At 43.9% G+C, this 16,560-nt stretch overlaps 1 protein-coding gene across 1 annotated transcript; it reads right to left on the bottom strand.

Annotated features, from left to right (window-relative positions):
- Positions 1 to 87: 87 nt before the first annotated feature.
- Positions 88 to 15,939, bottom strand: fbln5 (fibulin 5). The gene is made up of 11 exons (XM_010879421.5): positions 15,581 to 15,939; positions 15,214 to 15,268; positions 14,837 to 14,885; positions 14,389 to 14,709; positions 8,864 to 8,986; positions 7,994 to 8,110; positions 7,780 to 7,896; positions 5,458 to 5,580; positions 5,019 to 5,145; positions 4,400 to 4,598; positions 88 to 1,101 (listed from the first exon to the last, which is right to left on the bottom strand). The coding sequence occupies exons 2-11, from the start codon at positions 15,265 to 15,267 to the stop codon at positions 940 to 942; spliced, it is 1,392 nt and encodes a 463-aa protein (XP_010877723.1). The 5' UTR covers position 15,268; positions 15,581 to 15,939; the 3' UTR covers positions 88 to 939.
- Between the last annotated feature and the right edge of the window lie 621 nt (positions 15,940 to 16,560).

The raw sequence follows: 16,560 nt of genomic DNA, 5'->3' as shown, positions 1-16,560 counted from the left end.
ACAGGGAGAATAGACTGGGGACCAGGGTAGTCAGACAGACAGGGAGAATAGACCGGGGACCAGGATAGTCAGACAGACAGGGAGAATAGACTGGGGACCAGGGTAGTCAGACAGACAGGGAGAATAGACCGGGGACCAGGGTAGTCAGACAGACAGGGAGAATAGACCGGGGACCAGGGTAGTCAGACAGAGGATGAAACCGTCTGTCTTCTAAGGTCAATAGCTTTTTTTGTGAACATACATTGGTCCCTAGATTTGATAACACATTAACTTACATATGGTAAAGCTCACATTCACAGCTATGAAGTATAACGACTGACAGGAAATAGCTAGTGAATGTGAATTAGTAAAACAGGAATATCAGCTTGTTAACAACCAATACTGACAAACCCCCGACTGTCAATCAATGAACAAGGGGAACATTAAAAAAGCTGAAAGAGTAAGGACACAAGAGACAAAGCCTTTAGCAAAGAACATAAATATCCTTCTGTGTGGACCTTTGTTTGGTCAGCAGTCGTAATGTAGAGACCTTTAACAGAGTCCAATGAACGTGTGGGTGTGTTGATGCTTTGGTGGTGGTTCTTCTCTCCGACAGAAACAGGTGAAAATGTATTGAATGTTTATTCTGACGACAACGATGGTGAGACCAATGAAATCACAGAGGGGCTGTGACGATAACAGTTACAGTCCGGTAGCAGTCTGATGTGGAGAGACATGGGAGCTAGGAGTCCCCAGGCCCTACAACAACAGGCGACAGTGTGCTGAGACAACGGCTGTAAACCTAGACACTATCACCCAGGGAATGAAGTAGAGCAGAGCTGCCCGATGAGAGAAGGTAGATCGGTAGATTTTGAAGAGTAAAGGATTGTGGGTAATATCCTTAATGGTTGTGACAGGAGGATCGGAGTGGTGACGGGTCAGAGGTCATGGGTCCGGGCCTCAGAAGGGATACTCTGACACGTATATTGTGAGTCGTATGATGCTGCTGCCTCTGAAGTTGATGACATTGTTGACGGTTACCATCTCGAGGTCCAGAACCAGCACCCTTGGACCCTTGATGGGCCGGGACAAGACCAGCGTGGCGCTCACGTTACTGGTTTGCTGTAAGGCAAGAGAAAGAGAGAACCTCAGGACATCAATTATTTAGAGACCCTCAGAACATCATCAACTATTATAGAGAGAGAGAACCTCAGAGCATCAATTATATAGAGACCCTCAGAACATCAACTATTATAGAGAGAGAACCTCAAGACATCATCAACTATTATAGAGAGAGAGAACCTCAGGACAATAAATTATATAGAGACTCTCAGAACATCATCAACTATTATAGAGAGAGAGAACCTCAGAACATCAATTATATAGAGACCCTCAGAACATCCTCAACTATTATAGAGAGAGAGAACCTCAGGACATCAATTATATAGAGACCCTCTTAACATCATCAACTATTATAGAGAGAGAGAGAGAACATCAGAAAATCAACTATTATTAAGAGAGAGAACCTCAGAACATTGTCAACTATTATAAAGAGAGAACCTCAGAACATTGTCAACTATTATAAAGAGAGAACCTCAGAACATTGTCAACTATTGTTAAGAGAGAACCTCAAAACATCAATAGGTATTACAGAGAGTGATAGAACGTCAGAACATCAGTTATAAAACAACTGTTATAAAAAGAGAGAAAACATCAGGGAAGGAGAGAAGGAGATAGAAGGGAGAGAGAGTGAGACAGAGAGGGAGATCGAAAGGTTTCCACAAGGCCATTTAATTGAATATATATAGTAAATATTAGGCATTTTTATGCTTTATTTATTGCTAAAAGAGGAGTGGGCTGAGAGAAAGAGAGAAGGAAGGAGGAAAGAGAGGAGAGGATTTCAGTTTATTGTAACAATATACAGTACATCACTGCTGCTGATTCATTAGAACTTTAAATTAGCCGGGGCTCTAGCCTTTTCTGGGGATTAGCCTGGGTGCTTGTCTTTACTAGGATTAGCCTGTGTGCTTGTCTTTTCTAGGATTAGCCTGGGTGCTTTTCTTTTCTAGGATTAGTCTGGGTGCTTGTCTTTTCTAGAATTAGCCTAGGTGCTTGTCTTTTCTAGGATTAGCCTGGGTGCTTGTCTTTTCTAGGGATTAAACTAGGTGCTTATCTTTTCTAGGATTAGCATGGGTGCTTGTCTTTTCTAGAATTAGCCTGGGTGTCTTTTCCTGCTCTGTTGCCAATGGCTTGGTAATTGGTCGTACCCAACATGGCCCACCTGTTGTCAACAGAAAGAACTGCAACAAAATTTTAATTTCTCAAAGATTACTTCCTATAATTTATTATCTATGAATATAGCATCTTCCTATATTGCATATCATTAGTGTTAGGATTTTATTTCATGTTCATTGGTCCCTGCCTTGCTGCTTCAGACTGCGTTCTGCCAATTCTAGTTCGCAGTAGTAGGCCATAGGCTAAGCGTGAATGTGGGGCTAGCCCCTCTCTCACACTGCAATGTACATTGTACGTGTGAAAATATTAATACGCATGCTCGCAATGTTAGTGTGATCAATGTAGATCACACAAATTTGATGCCAAGTGGGGCTGAAAGCCAGTAGCCCCACTACAGCACCATTCCGTATTTCAGACCTGATTGGCTGTCTGTTTGTCTGGCGCCAACATTAGTCGGCAAAAATGCCGAGGAGGGTAGATTGTTAGCTTCACAAACGCCAGATAACTTGAGAAAATGAATAAAGTGGATTTCATACTCGAGCACCGGTTTGAAACCCATAATTTGGAGGAGAAAGTTGAAGTAAAGCGACTTGGTGATATTGTCATCCCTCAAACAGATTGGTAAAAGTAACTGCAGGTTTAACGTGGAGTGTTTTTTGAAGAAAAGGTGGCTAACGGTTAGCATAAGAAGAATGCACTCTTCTGTTTTCCATGTCTTGTATTTTGTGGAGATGGTACTTGGTCGAGGACGGATTACAAAGATTTGAAACATCTTTCTGAGAGGATTGCAAAACATGAGAGCAATGGGAGTCATCTGGACAATGCTGTGAAATTGGGCTTACTTGGAAGGGTAAATGTCACAGCCCAAGTTGACATTGCATACAGGTGCTCCATTGAGCAGCATAACAAACAGGTGGAGGAAAACAGGTACGTTCTCAGTCGGATCATAACATGTATTAAACTGTGTGGAAAAGGTGAAACCACACTGCAGGGGCATGACGAATCGGTGGACTCCCTGAATCCTGTAATATTCAGATGCATTTTCGAGACTATGTGTGAGGGGAATACGAGACTTCAGAGGCACTATGACGCTCAGCCCATCCTCAAAGGGACATCTAGCACTGTACAAAACGAACTGTTAGACTGTACGTATGTACAGGGAGGAGATAGCCAAGCAAGTGGATGAGACATCATTTGTTGCCATTCAGGCAGATGAGACAACTGATGTCTTCTGTAAATCACAAATTGTGGTTGTATCACGATACATGTTGCCTGACAATACAGTGACAGAGAGGTTTTTGTAGTTTGTGGAAGTCAAAGATAAAACTGAACTCTGCCTCTCTAATAGTATCAAGGGTGTGCTGGAACCACTGAAGCTGGGAGAAAAGCGGATCACTCAGACTTATGATGGTGCGGCTGTAATGAGTGGAAATGTCAGAGGAGTACAGACGCTAATGAAAGAGACAGGCTGGTGACTATAGGACCCTGTGGACAACCCCAGCCTGGCTGGTCACTATAGGACCCTGTGGACAACCCCAGCCAGGCTGGTCACTATAGGACCCTGTGGACAACCCCAGCCTGGCTGGTTACTAAAGGACTCTGTAGACAACCCCAGCCTGGCTGGTTACTAGAGGACTCTGTAGACAACCCCAGCCTGGCTGGTTACTATAGGACCCTGTGGACAACCCCAGCCTGGCTGGTCACTATAGGACCCTGTGGACAACCCCAGCCTGGCTGGTCACTAAAGGACCCTGTAGACAACCCCAGCCTGGCTGATCACTAAAGGACTCTGTAGACAACCCCAGCCTGGCTGGTCACTATAGGACCCTGTGGACAACCCCAGCCTGGCTGGTCACTATAGGACCCTGTGGACAACCCCAGCCTGGCTGGTCACTATAGGACCCTGTGGACAACCCCAGCCTGGCTGGTCATTATAGCACTATAGGACTTCAACTACACCAAGTGCGGCCCCCAACTACACCAAGTGCTGCCCCCAACTACACCAAGTGCTGCCCCCAACTACACCAAACGCTGGCCCCAACTACACCAAGCACTGCCTACAACATTTCTAACATATGATGCAATCCCTATGTAACTCCATGGCTTTATATCCATGGTGACCAACTTAATGTTCACTGACCCCCCATGTGGAACCTATTCTCTCTTGACACCCTCCCTTACTCACCCTCATGTAAAACTCTCGCCCCTCGTTGCCCGGCCCTTTGATCTGGAAAATGTAGAAGGCCCCGGGGTATCGTGTGGTGGCCTGCATCTGGAAGATGTCTGCCGGGACGCTGCGGCCCGAGGACAGGTCCATGTGACGATACAGGATGGTGAAGGGCCGGTCTCTACAGGCTGGGTTCTCTGAACTACACATACACTGACTGGAGGGTGGGAAAAGATCAACACATTCTGTGGAGAAGGTCCTGTGGTAGTGTGACAGTATTGACAATATAACGGCTGTACTAAGACCACATATAAGGACTAGTCGTTCATAAGTATAAGTAGACAGTCACTGAAAAGGGGCTTGTTGACATTACGAGAGAGAGAGAGTCGAACGCTAGTAAGACTTGGCTTGCATGGTTATTCCCATGGCGCTTGAATTTGCACCGGCATTTTTGAGAACATGCGGAATTGTGTCGGCCAATGGCGGAGAATTGAGCGTTAATGCGTGCGCACGTCACAGAATCTTGACGCGGTTCCGAAATTGTCTTCACACTTGTGTAGCATAGTGTAAACAAGCCCTATGAGTGTAAAATAAGCCCACAGCCCTCAGACAACACACAGACAGTTTTGCTACTTACTTGTCACTGAGTTCTATGTATGGTGGATCACATTTTAATTGATCCAAGCATGTATAGCCTCCCTGGAAATTGAAACATACTTGTGCTGTTGTACACGTGTTGTTACCAGTCTCACATTCATTGATATCTTCAAAATCAAACACACAACAATGAATGACGGTTAGAAAAACAACAACAACAACAACAACAACAATAACAATAAAAACACGATTATAACATTGTCAACAAACAGCAGTAACCACATGACAAAAGGTTGACATTAAAAAATTGGTTATGAAGCATTTGGACACTAGGTGAATCTCAATAACCTCCTCTCCTCAAGTTCTTCACCCGAGGAGACAATGAGAAAAGATGCAAGGAAGGAAGGAAAAGACCACGGTGATTCTCCAACAGGAGGCATAGACACACAAACACAGAGCAGAGCAGGTGTCCTGATTACCTTCACAGCTCCGTCCGTCCTCGTAGAGATAGTAGCCTCCTGGACAGTGACACTGAAAGGACCCGGGTGTGTTCACACAGCGATGTTGACACAGAAACTCGGAGAAACCACACTCATTCAGATCTACAGACATCACACAACAAAACACCATGTCATTTAGAAGTGATCCTTATGGACATCACACGTGAACACACAATGTCGGTTAGAAGTCATCTTTACAGGCATCACACAACATCACACAATGTCTGTTCAAAGTCGTCAATACAGACATCACAAAAAACACAATGTTAGTTAGAAGTCATCTTTACAGGCATCACACAACATCACACAATGTCTGTTCAAAGTCGTCAATACAGACATCACAAAAAACACAATGTTAGTTAGAAGTCATCTTTACAGGCATCACACAACATCACACAATGTCTGTTCAAAGTCATCAATACAGACATCACAAAAAACACAATGTTAGTTAGAAGTCATCTTTACAGGCATCACACAACATCACACAATGTCTGTTCAAAGTCGTCAATACAGACATCACAAAAAACACAATGTTAGTTAGAAGTCATCTTTACAGGCATCACACAACATCACACAATGTCTGTTCAAAGTCGTCAATACAGACATCACAAAAAACACAATGTTAGTTAGAAGTCATCTTTACAGGCATCACACAACATCACACAATGTCTGTTCAAAGTCGTCAATACAGACATCACAAAAAACACAATGTTAGTTAGAAGTCATCTTTACAGGCATCACACAACATCACACAATGTCTGTTCAAAGTCGTCAATACAGACATCACAAAAAACACAATGTTAGTTAGATGTCATCTTTACAGACATCACACTACATCACACAATGTCTGTTAAAAGTCGTCAATACAGGCATCACACAACAACAAACAATCTAAGTTAGAAGTCATCATTACAGGCATCACACAACAACAAACAATGTAAGTTAGAAGTTGTCATTACAGGCATCACACAACAACACACAACATCAGTTAGAGGTTGTCATTACAGGTATCACACAACAACAGAGAATGTCAGTTAGAAGTTGTCATTACAGGCATCACACAACACACAATGTCAGTTAAAAGTCATCCTTACAGACATCACATTACATCATAGGAATTTTTATGACATCAGAAACCATCACACCAGTGGCAAACGGACTGTCGAAACAGATAATTACCCAGTGGCCAGTTTATTAGGTACACCTGCCAGTCATTAAAATGGATCACTCCTGCAGTCAGTAGGTCATATGGCTGTGTGGCTTGCTATTTAAAGCAGGCAGACAGGAATTTTGGCATTCAGTTACGTTAGAACAGGCAAAACAAATGACCTCAGCAATATTTTGCATGGTATGATATTCTGTGTTGGAGGCTCCAGTTACAAGTCTCAAAAATTTGACATTGTAACTGAGAATTTCTTCAGAAATGACTTTGCTGATGTTCAGAACATACAAATCACTCACTCCTTGTTGTGGATGGGCCAGTGCAGCAGAGGACCACAAAGGGTTCCACTCCAATCCGCTAAAACATGCAAACATTGGCTGGTCTGACAAATCCCAGGTCCATTCATTTAAGTCCCCTGTTAAGTCTGCAGACCGCAGCCCAATGCGGTATGTTTTTGTATGAGACGGAACGGCCTGTTCACAGCATTACTGTAAAACAGTCCAGTCTGCCGTGACTGTGTGACATCATCACATCCACATGGGCCAACATCCCTGAGGAACATTTCTGACACCTTGTAGAATCAACGCCCTGACAAGTTCTGGCAGTTACGGGCAAAGAGGACTAACACGGTGCTAAATTATTGTGCTTTTTTATTTGTCCTGTGGTAGCTCACTTCGTAGAGCTTGGAACTTGCAGCAGCAGGTTGCCGGTTCAGTTGCCACTTGAGGACAGAATCCAAAAAGTATGAAAACGTAGACACTCAGTGTGGTTGGTCGCTCTGGATAAGAGTGTCGCTACTAAAACGCAGATGCACCTGACGACGTTAAATGTGGTGAACGGATAACGAAGGATCCTAGACAGACACCATGATGGCCATTTCCATAAATCGCTTTTGATTAAAAAAAAGGAGGGCACTATATAGGGAATATAGTGAGTGTCATTTGGGACACAAGGTCTCTTCAGATTCCTGTTGCAGCTATGCTAAAGGACCAGCATCAGGAAATATTCATTATTACGCAGATTTACTACAGATTTACTACAGATTTACTACAGATTTACTACAAGTGTGACATTTTCCTGATTAAAATCGGGCCCCGCATCTGTAGCGCCCAAAGGTCCCAAAGATCGGTCGTCATCACCGTTGCAGGTGGTCCCATCGGACGCCAGCTCAAAGCCCTCATCACAGTTACACATGTAGGACCCGTAGGTGTTGAAACATCCGTGGGAGCAGGGCTCGTCCGCGCACTCGTCCACATCTAGGGATAGGGGATGACGCCATTAATTCCATACACGCTAATGCTAAATAATGACCGGCGGCATACCACAGGTGTGTGTGTGTGTGTGTGTGTGTACCTTGGCAGGTCCTGCTGTCTGGGTTGAGGGTGAATCCGGGATTGCAGGAGCAGGAGTAGGAGCCCGGCACGTTGGCACACAGCTGCTGGCAGTAACCGTAACGGCACTCGTCAATATCTGGACAATGGAAGGAAGCAGCCGAGAAAAAACCGTCTGACGCTCCAGTGAAACAGAGTGCATAATAACAGTAACTGTTCCATGCGGTTCCACGCCACCACCCTGACATGCATTGTTTTCCTGTAGGTGCCTGCCCCTGAAAAACAACGATTTCATTGTCTGGAGGAATAAAAACATATCGCAATCGGGGCTCTCTAGAGGTCTAAGTCTACGGTCTAACTTCCTCGCCAGAAAGCTGCGGCCTGGGCCTCAAGAGTATAGGATGTCAGGTGAAGTGGAACTGCATAGGATTTCAGATGGGGTTGGGCCTTGGCTTATTGCACTCTAACGCCTCCTTGTTGCGGGTTTGGCGCCTGCAAGCTCCATCGTAGCTGTTGGCTTGTGAATGCACTCTTTTCCACACGCATCGTTACCAGGAAATAATCCCTGGTTGAGCAGGCAGTGTGATAACAAACAGAACAGCTTGGCCAGACCGGAGAACCAGCGAGGGGTTACAGAAGCTCAGACAAAGTACTTAATATCCACTGTAAAATGTGTTGTTGGATCTTTGACGTTATGGGGCTATTTAGCTTTGCCGGCCCTAAGTTCAAGGAGCACCATTAATTTAAGAAGTGAAAAACATGGTTGCTCCTGCTAGAAGGCGAACGTTTCTGTCCACACTGCACATCCAACCAGGAAGTCACTTAGACCAGGGCGTGTGAAGGTCACGCTAACTCCACTGATGACCTGTCAAATCCATGTGTTGTGTCTTACCCTGACACTGGCCTCCGACCAGCCAGTATCCCTCCGTACATGAGCAGGTGTACCCGCCTGCCGTGTTGATGCACACCTGGGTCGGGTTGCACTGGTGGGAGTCGGTCACACATTCATCAATGTCTGGGAGAGACAGAACATCAATATTGATCAGTGGACTGAACGGCATGCTCACACTAGACGCATATTACTGTATGGAATAGGACCTTACAGATTCCACGTGATACAACCATGTGTTATTGAGGTATGTTGCTGTAATGTTTTAGGCCCAGTGTTTTACAGAGTATGCAGTTGCTGTTGGTTACTTTCTCACACGTGTTACCCTACACATTTTTCTTTTCCACAAGATGACATACAGGAGAGTTGCTTCAAATGGAACCTGAATCTTTCCCAAGACACTATAAGAGGCCATATCGTCTCAGAGGTTCCAATGGGTTTTTTCAACTTTCTCTGTGGTAGAAAAATGGCTTCCATGGATAACTATTTTGGGTTCCACATAGAATCCTTTATGAAAATACTTTGACCTTAAACCAAAAGGGAACTGGAACCGAAATGGATGACTCTCAAAGTTATCCAAAGGTGGAAAGGTGAATCATTTTAGGTTCTAGAGAAGACTTTTGTTTCTGATACTGTGGTCATCCACTATATAATGTAATGGGAAAACAACATTTTAGATACAGTATATTGAAAGGACACTCACAGTTCTTCAAAAAGAGCTTCAATAAAACCTGTCTCAAAATACTGTAGGAACCTCCTCCTTTCCATTTAATTTACCACTAAAATATCAACGTTTTTTAACTGCAAGGAACATTTAAAGAGTGTTACGGTCTCACTGTTAACCATCCTTTCCTAAAGAATCCCTGAGGAACCCCCTATAATTAGCTTGCTCAGTCTTGAACCCACTGTATGGGCATGTCCTGTGCTCAGTCTTGAACCCACTGTATGGGCATGTCCTGTGCTCAGTATCTGAACCCACTGTATGGGCATGTCCTGTGCTCAGTATCTGAACCCACTGTATGGGCATGTCCTGTGCTCAGTATCTGAACCCACTGTATGGGCATGTCCTGTGCTCAGTCTTGAACCCACTGTATGGGCATGTCCTGTGCTCAGTATCTGAACCCACTGTATGGGCATGTCCTGTGCTCAGTATCTGAACCCACTGTATGGGCATGTCCTGTGCTCAGTATCTGAACCCACTGTATGGGCATGTCCTGTGCTCAGTCTTGTTTGCTGGGATCCACACAGACAGGACATCAGTAATGGATTCCTTATCAGGTTCAAACTCTCATTACACCAGGTTAAAGACTAATGTGGACTTAGACTTAATCCCTTGTTTTACACACTGCTGTAGTCACCACATACCATGTCCTTATGTGGATTTCACTAATCAACATTCCACACAGTGGAACATGGTTCTCAGACAATGAAATCAGTTTGAAAGTGATGGGAGGATGGAGGGAAAAAGGGAGAGAAGATGAAAGAGAAACAGAGAAATGAAAAGAAAGACAGAGAAACAATTGGAAGAAAAGCAGGAGACAGCTGTTTAGATAGAGAGAAAGATTAGTAAATGAAAGAAAGAAGGTTTTAAAGAGATTGAGAGAGAGACGGAGACGGACAGAACGAGAGGAAGAAGGAGAGGAAAGAGAGGGACGGAGGGAGGGACTGAGGGGGGAGAAGTAACTAGGACCATGTGAAGTGAAATGTTTCTGTTTCATCCGACAGCTGTGATAGGCGATAAAATCTGCTGGATGGCTAGTGAAGGTTTGTTTAAATCCCGAACGGTGCTCCACTCCCTAAACAATGTACCATGTCACAGTGGTTCTGAAAGCTAATGGGCCCAGGGACCCGTTCTGTGGTGGCGCAGAGGTGGAGTCCCCACACAGACCACACCACAGATGAGGTGAATATACAGTTTGTCTGTTATGTCGGCGGGTCTTGGAAGGAACATTTTCGAATTTTCATGCAATTCTACACATTTTGTCATCGGGGCAGACAGTTCATTTATGTCCAAGAATGTCATAGCTGAGAAATATAACAGAGTAACGTCACAAAATGCTGTCGTACTCTGCTGGAACTCTGTTGAGCTCGCTTGTTGTAATGGAATCACTAGAAAGATCTCAACACTACAAAGGTGACGGAGTTAAGAACAAACTGCAAGATCACTCCACTGCTAGCTGGAAAGGTTGTGGCTACACAACTGGTACCTTCTGAACCAGTGGGAATGTTGCCAAACTCCACTACACCAGTGTTTAGTCATAACTCCACTACACCAGTGTTTAGTCATAACTCCACTACACCAGTGTTTAATAATAACTAAACTACACCAGTGTTTAGTAATAACTCCACTACACCAGTGTTTAGTAATAACTCCACTACACCAGTGTTTAGTAATAACTCCACTACACCAGTGTTTAATAATAACTAAACTACACCAGTGTTTAGTAATAACTCCACTACACCAGTGTTTAATAATAACTAAACTACACCAGTGTTTAGTAATAACTCCACTACACCAGTGTTTAGTAATAACTCCACTACACCAGTGTTTAATAATAACTAAACTACACCAGTGTTTAATAATAACTAAACTACACCAGTGTTTAGTAATAACTCCACTACACCAGTGTTTAATAATAACTAAACTACACCAGTGTTTAGTAATAACTCCACTACACCAGTGTTTAGTAATAATTCCACTACACCAGTGTTTAGTCATAACTCCACTACACCAGTGTTTAGTCATAACTCCACTACACCAGTGTTTAATAATAACTAAACTACACCAGTGTTTAGTAATAACTCCACTACACCAGTGTTTAGTAATAACTCCACTACACCAGTGTTTAGTAATAACTCCACTACACCAGTGTTTAATAATAACTAAACTACACCAGTGTTTAGTAATAACTCCACTACACTAGTGTTTAATAATAACTAAACTACACCAGTGTTTAGTAATAACTCCACTACACCAGTGTTTAGTAATAACTCCACTACACCAGTGTTTAGTAATAACTCCACTACACCAGTGTTTAGTCATAACTCCACTACACCAGTGTTTAGTCATAACTCCACTACACCAGTGTTTAGTCATAACTCCACAACAGCAATATGTAGTACTAACTCCACTATAATTATGTGTAGTACTAACTCCACAGAAGCAATATGTAGTAATAACTTCACTACACCAATGTGCAGCAAAAACTCCACCACACTAATCTAGACTAAAGACTCCAGAGAGGAAGGACAAACTGTGTGGGTGTGAGTGTGTTTGTTTGTTTGTGTGTGTGCGTGTATATGTGTGTGTATGTGAACTTTGGAACTCACTGGGAGCACTTCAGTTCATCTCCTTATATAGACAGGCCTGAAGCTGACACCACATGGACCAGGTTTAATGAGGTGTGTGTGTGTGTGTGTGTGTGTAGAGAGAGAGAGAGTAACTTACTTAATACATTCCCTTTTCCAACATGCCACATTTAAAATAAATACAGTAAACCAAGTGTCTGTCTGTCACTCCTGACAATGACATCACACAAATGGAACACTGGTCAACCAGCTAACAGTTTGTTTCAAAAAGGCATTTGTCGGATGATGTCAGCTTGTCACAACTGAATGGCATCACTTATTCAACGGCTATGACAAAGTCATGCCGGTCTTGTGACTGATGGTTCTGCCAAATTGCTCCAAAATGTAATGTTTGCATTTTTATTTAACGCTACAGGACTAATAAAAACTATTTAAACCAACATGACCAATTAAGGGCTTGTGATTTACTACCCTGAGTCAACATAGAAACTCCTCCTTTCTCAGTTCCAGCTCTCCAGAACTTCTAGCCTGTTGGCATGAGCTCATGACATTGACAAATGGGTCAAAAACAAACCAGCAGGATGACAGAGTGATTGTTTCCCAGGTAGTTCCAAAAGCATCATCTTATGCTGATGTTTTAAACAGTGTAGAAGCTTAATGACCGATGCCATTACTGACATGGGAGAGCTCTGACATTAGGACAAAGCCACACTTGTGCCCAACTGGCTGAGCCAGGAAGTTACGTCTGGAAGTCCCTGACCCCCCAACAGGTTACAGTTTAACTCAGCGAACCTGTAGCGTCACACTGCTCTCTCTCATACACACATACACACACACACACACACACACAAATAAACACTCTCACACAAACAAGCAAGCAAGAAAGCGAACATTTACGTACTGAAGCCTTTCAGTGAGAGGCGCAAGTAGACAGACACACACACACAAATACAACCAACACACACACCTGACACACACACGTAGCAATCACACATAGACACAAGAGCGCATGCAGACACTGGTGGGTGAAGCCTATTGGTCAGCTCTCAATGGGGCGCGTCTACACCACCAAAAGCACAAATCTGGTACCTAACATGACCTCATAGTTTGGCTGTGTCTGTGTGGACGTGTGTGTGTTTGTGTGTACGTGTGTGCATTGGTGTGTATGTGTGTGTGTGTGTGTGGGTGATGGGCATTGCAGATGGTGTGGAATGTCAGCTCGTTCTCTCATAAGATTTGTGGTTTACCCAAACAAGGTTTTAGCATAGTAGAATCGCTCAAAAGCTTTTCCTTCCCATAGAGGCAGGGTATTTGTGTCGGTCAGAGACAGGAGTTTCCCTGCTTATTACAGCGTCACGCTTGATTTAGCCAGACTGATTGAAACATGCCCTAATAGAGCTCGGCTCTCCTCTCATCTTTCTATCCTTCTTTCTCAATCTTCTTCTTTCCTTCCATCTTTCCTGTCTTCAACTCCATGCTCAGCCCATGACAATCTGCAGGCTTTCGTGTCTGTGCAATAAGTACATAGGAATAACACCAACTGACTTCGGTATGAGTAATTCTGCACTACAAGGAACCCGGAACAATGGACAGTTCATAGAAAATGAATCTGCGCCCATTCCCAACAGCGGATATTCATGAAATATATCTGCTATGCTACTACATTAACCTGCATTAAAGACTCCAGTGACAAAGAAATGGTGCATTTAATTCCCAAGTCCAAGCACAAAGGCTTTGGTGACAGGGCATTCTCAAGGGTTGCTCCATAGGCTCTGGAACTCTCTCCCCAAAACCATCCGTGACTCTGAGACTGTCCCCATCTTCCAGCAACGCCTCAAGACTCATCTGTTCGAAATAGCCAACCCATAGCCACGGCAAATGCCACACTCTAAATCTTCGTTGTTTTCCCAAAGTATTTATTTTGTTTCTGTTTGTTTTCTGTTCCATGTCACTTTTGTACAGTGTCTTTGGGTCCCTGAAAAGCACTATATAAATATGTATTGTATTATTATTATTACTATTATTATTATTGGGCCGATTCATGACAGAATTATTAGACATGGGGATGGAAGTTCTGAAATTGGGCCACTGGACATCTGTGCCAGTGGACCCCATTGTTGCTTGGCCAGTCTGGAATCAGTGTAATGTCTAGTAACACAAAGTTTCCTAGTGCCTAGCCAGCTACGCGTACATCCCTGGACACGAACATCACCACTCACCATTACAGGTGCCATCTTCTGACAGGGTGTACCCCAAAATGCAGGGCGCGGAGCGGCTCACGATGGGGTAGCTGGGCGCCACGGGGCCTGGAGGGGGTGGCAGGGGGTACGGTTCTGCCTCCGGATAGCCCCGGGAGGTGTCTGAGTAGGCAGGCTCCCGCTCCACGATGGCTGGCACCCTGCCTCCTGCCCTCTCCCCTGCCCGAGGGTAGGTGGGCTGGCTGTACAGCCCCCGGGGGATGCAGAGGTAGCCCCCGTTCTGGTTCACACACTGCATGTCCCCTCTGCAGGCGTCCGGCACCGTACGACACTCGTCGATGTCTGGGGAGAAAGTGAGGAGTTGAGGGGAGAATTGCCTCGGGCACCTAGTGTGCATTCAGGGCACAGCCTTGTGGAACACAGGAGCAATATTGTGTGCGGGTGTTTGTGTGTGTGTGTGTGAGCTCACCGACACACACTCTGGCTCTGCGGTCATAGGCAAACCCCTCTGTGCAGGTCTAGAGAGGACAACAAGAAGAGGCCAAGCATAGAAATATGAATAAATAGATTATGCATATTCTTTTCTAGGTGGCCATAAGCCTTATTCTGACACAGTTAAAGGCTCAAACTGTGACAGCAAGTACACAGCAATAGAAACTCTGAATGTTTTATTTTTTATGAGTCAGTAGATGATCTTGCTGATCAGAATTTTACAGTAGCTTTGTTTCATTCATTGTCACATCCACAGTTCATAATCCGCTACTGAAGCTTTACTCCTCTAATGTCCATCATTCTTTAACAGATCCATACAGAAATGTACTGAATGCAGAACATAATCCATCTTACCTGTCCGTTCCCAGAATGGATGCAACATAAAGCCAACACCAGAACTGTCAACATTCTGAAAATATGACGTTGGTATTAAATACTACACAATATACATATTCGAAACGAAATTTACAGAAATCCACAAGGATGCATAATAATGCGTTAGCTAATCTCAACTTTCGTCTCTTGTATTTTCGACAGGTCATGTCCTTTAACTAAAGGTCGTTTTAATAAGACCATGATGCATCAACAACTGCGTACGTCTGTGCCAATGTAAGATTGGGGTATATGTGTGTTATAAAAGTACAATCTATATGGCTCAGGTATGAAACCAAATTTGATTTACTTGGTAACAATTAGTTCACAACAAACATCATTCACTTACCTTTGATAGGTCCAGGAATACCAGCCACGTACGTACAAAAACCCAGCGGCCCGTGGATACTTCTGATTAAGAAAACTGTTGATCGCCTTGCCACTGTTGCAAAGGGGAGACTCGAATGCGCATGTGGTGGGCTATTCTTGCCACACCGCCCCCGACTCCGCGCCTTTACGCGAAAACCGAGACCAGAATTTGAATAACCGCTGTCCAGTCTACCCGAAACCTCGGAATATGGACGAACAGCAAGGGGAATGTCTTTCAAAACGGTCTGGTCTCTCACTGCAAAGATAGCAGAGTTTAGCAATGGAAATTAACGTGTACCCTGAGCACTTCTGACAACAGCTGGATTCAATCACTGAGAGACAGCCCCCTCGAACCACTGTGCGCGGGAAGGTGGGGGGCACGCGAGGGGACGGGTAATGCTGTTATTAGACTCCCGAGCGCAAGCATTGATTCATTACAAATTATTTAATTGTACATTAATAAAGCACGGATCTTCAATGGGACTCTAAAGAAATGCGTATTTTATCATGTCCTTAATTGTTTTTTTTAAGAGCTGTGTGTAACTTCTTACTGCATTCTAACCTTTCTTTCATTCTAATCTTGTACCATTCTGTGTTGTTTTTATTCAGATTCTACAGCAAAATAATCTGTATTGAAATCAAGGAAAAGACAGGAAGGGGTTTGGTATATTACCTATATATATCTTGGTGATTGGCTAAAGGTTCCTCTGATGATGCTGTGCCAGGCCTATACTACAGGTACGATGTTTCCGTACATTTCAGAATTAGTTCTGCTGTCATCAACGGATACGGGCAGAATACATACCCAAAACATAACACCTACTTATTTCACAAACGAGGTGGAATGCTGTGGCTCTTGGGTAGTAAAATTTTTCTTCACACTTTTACTCACTCTAGTACAGGTTAGCCATTGTCTCACCTGTCCACTAGGCCCCTATACCTTTTTCGAGAACTCTTGGG

This window comes from Esox lucius, chromosome 15 (assembly GCF_011004845.1).
Source record: "Esox lucius isolate fEsoLuc1 chromosome 15, fEsoLuc1.pri, whole genome shotgun sequence".
NCBI lineage: Eukaryota > Metazoa > Chordata > Actinopteri > Esociformes > Esocidae > Esox > Esox lucius.
Note: the sequence above shows the minus strand (reverse complement) of the source record. Positions and strands in the feature narration are given on the sequence as shown.

Excerpts from the sequence above, each read along its gene's own strand:
- fbln5 (XM_010879421.5), bottom strand. The coding sequence starts at position 15,267 with ATGTTGACAGTTCTGGTGTTGGCTTTATGTTGCATCCATTCTGGGAAC. Across the intron at positions 8,987-14,388 it reads AGAAGATGGCACCTGTAATG|ACATTGATGAATGTGTGACC; the intron begins GTGAGTGGTGAT and ends TGTCTCTCCCAG. Across the intron at positions 1,102-4,399 it reads GGCGAGAGTTTTACATGAGG|CAAACCAGTAACGTGAGCGC; the intron begins GTGAGTAAGGGA and ends CTTGCCTTACAG.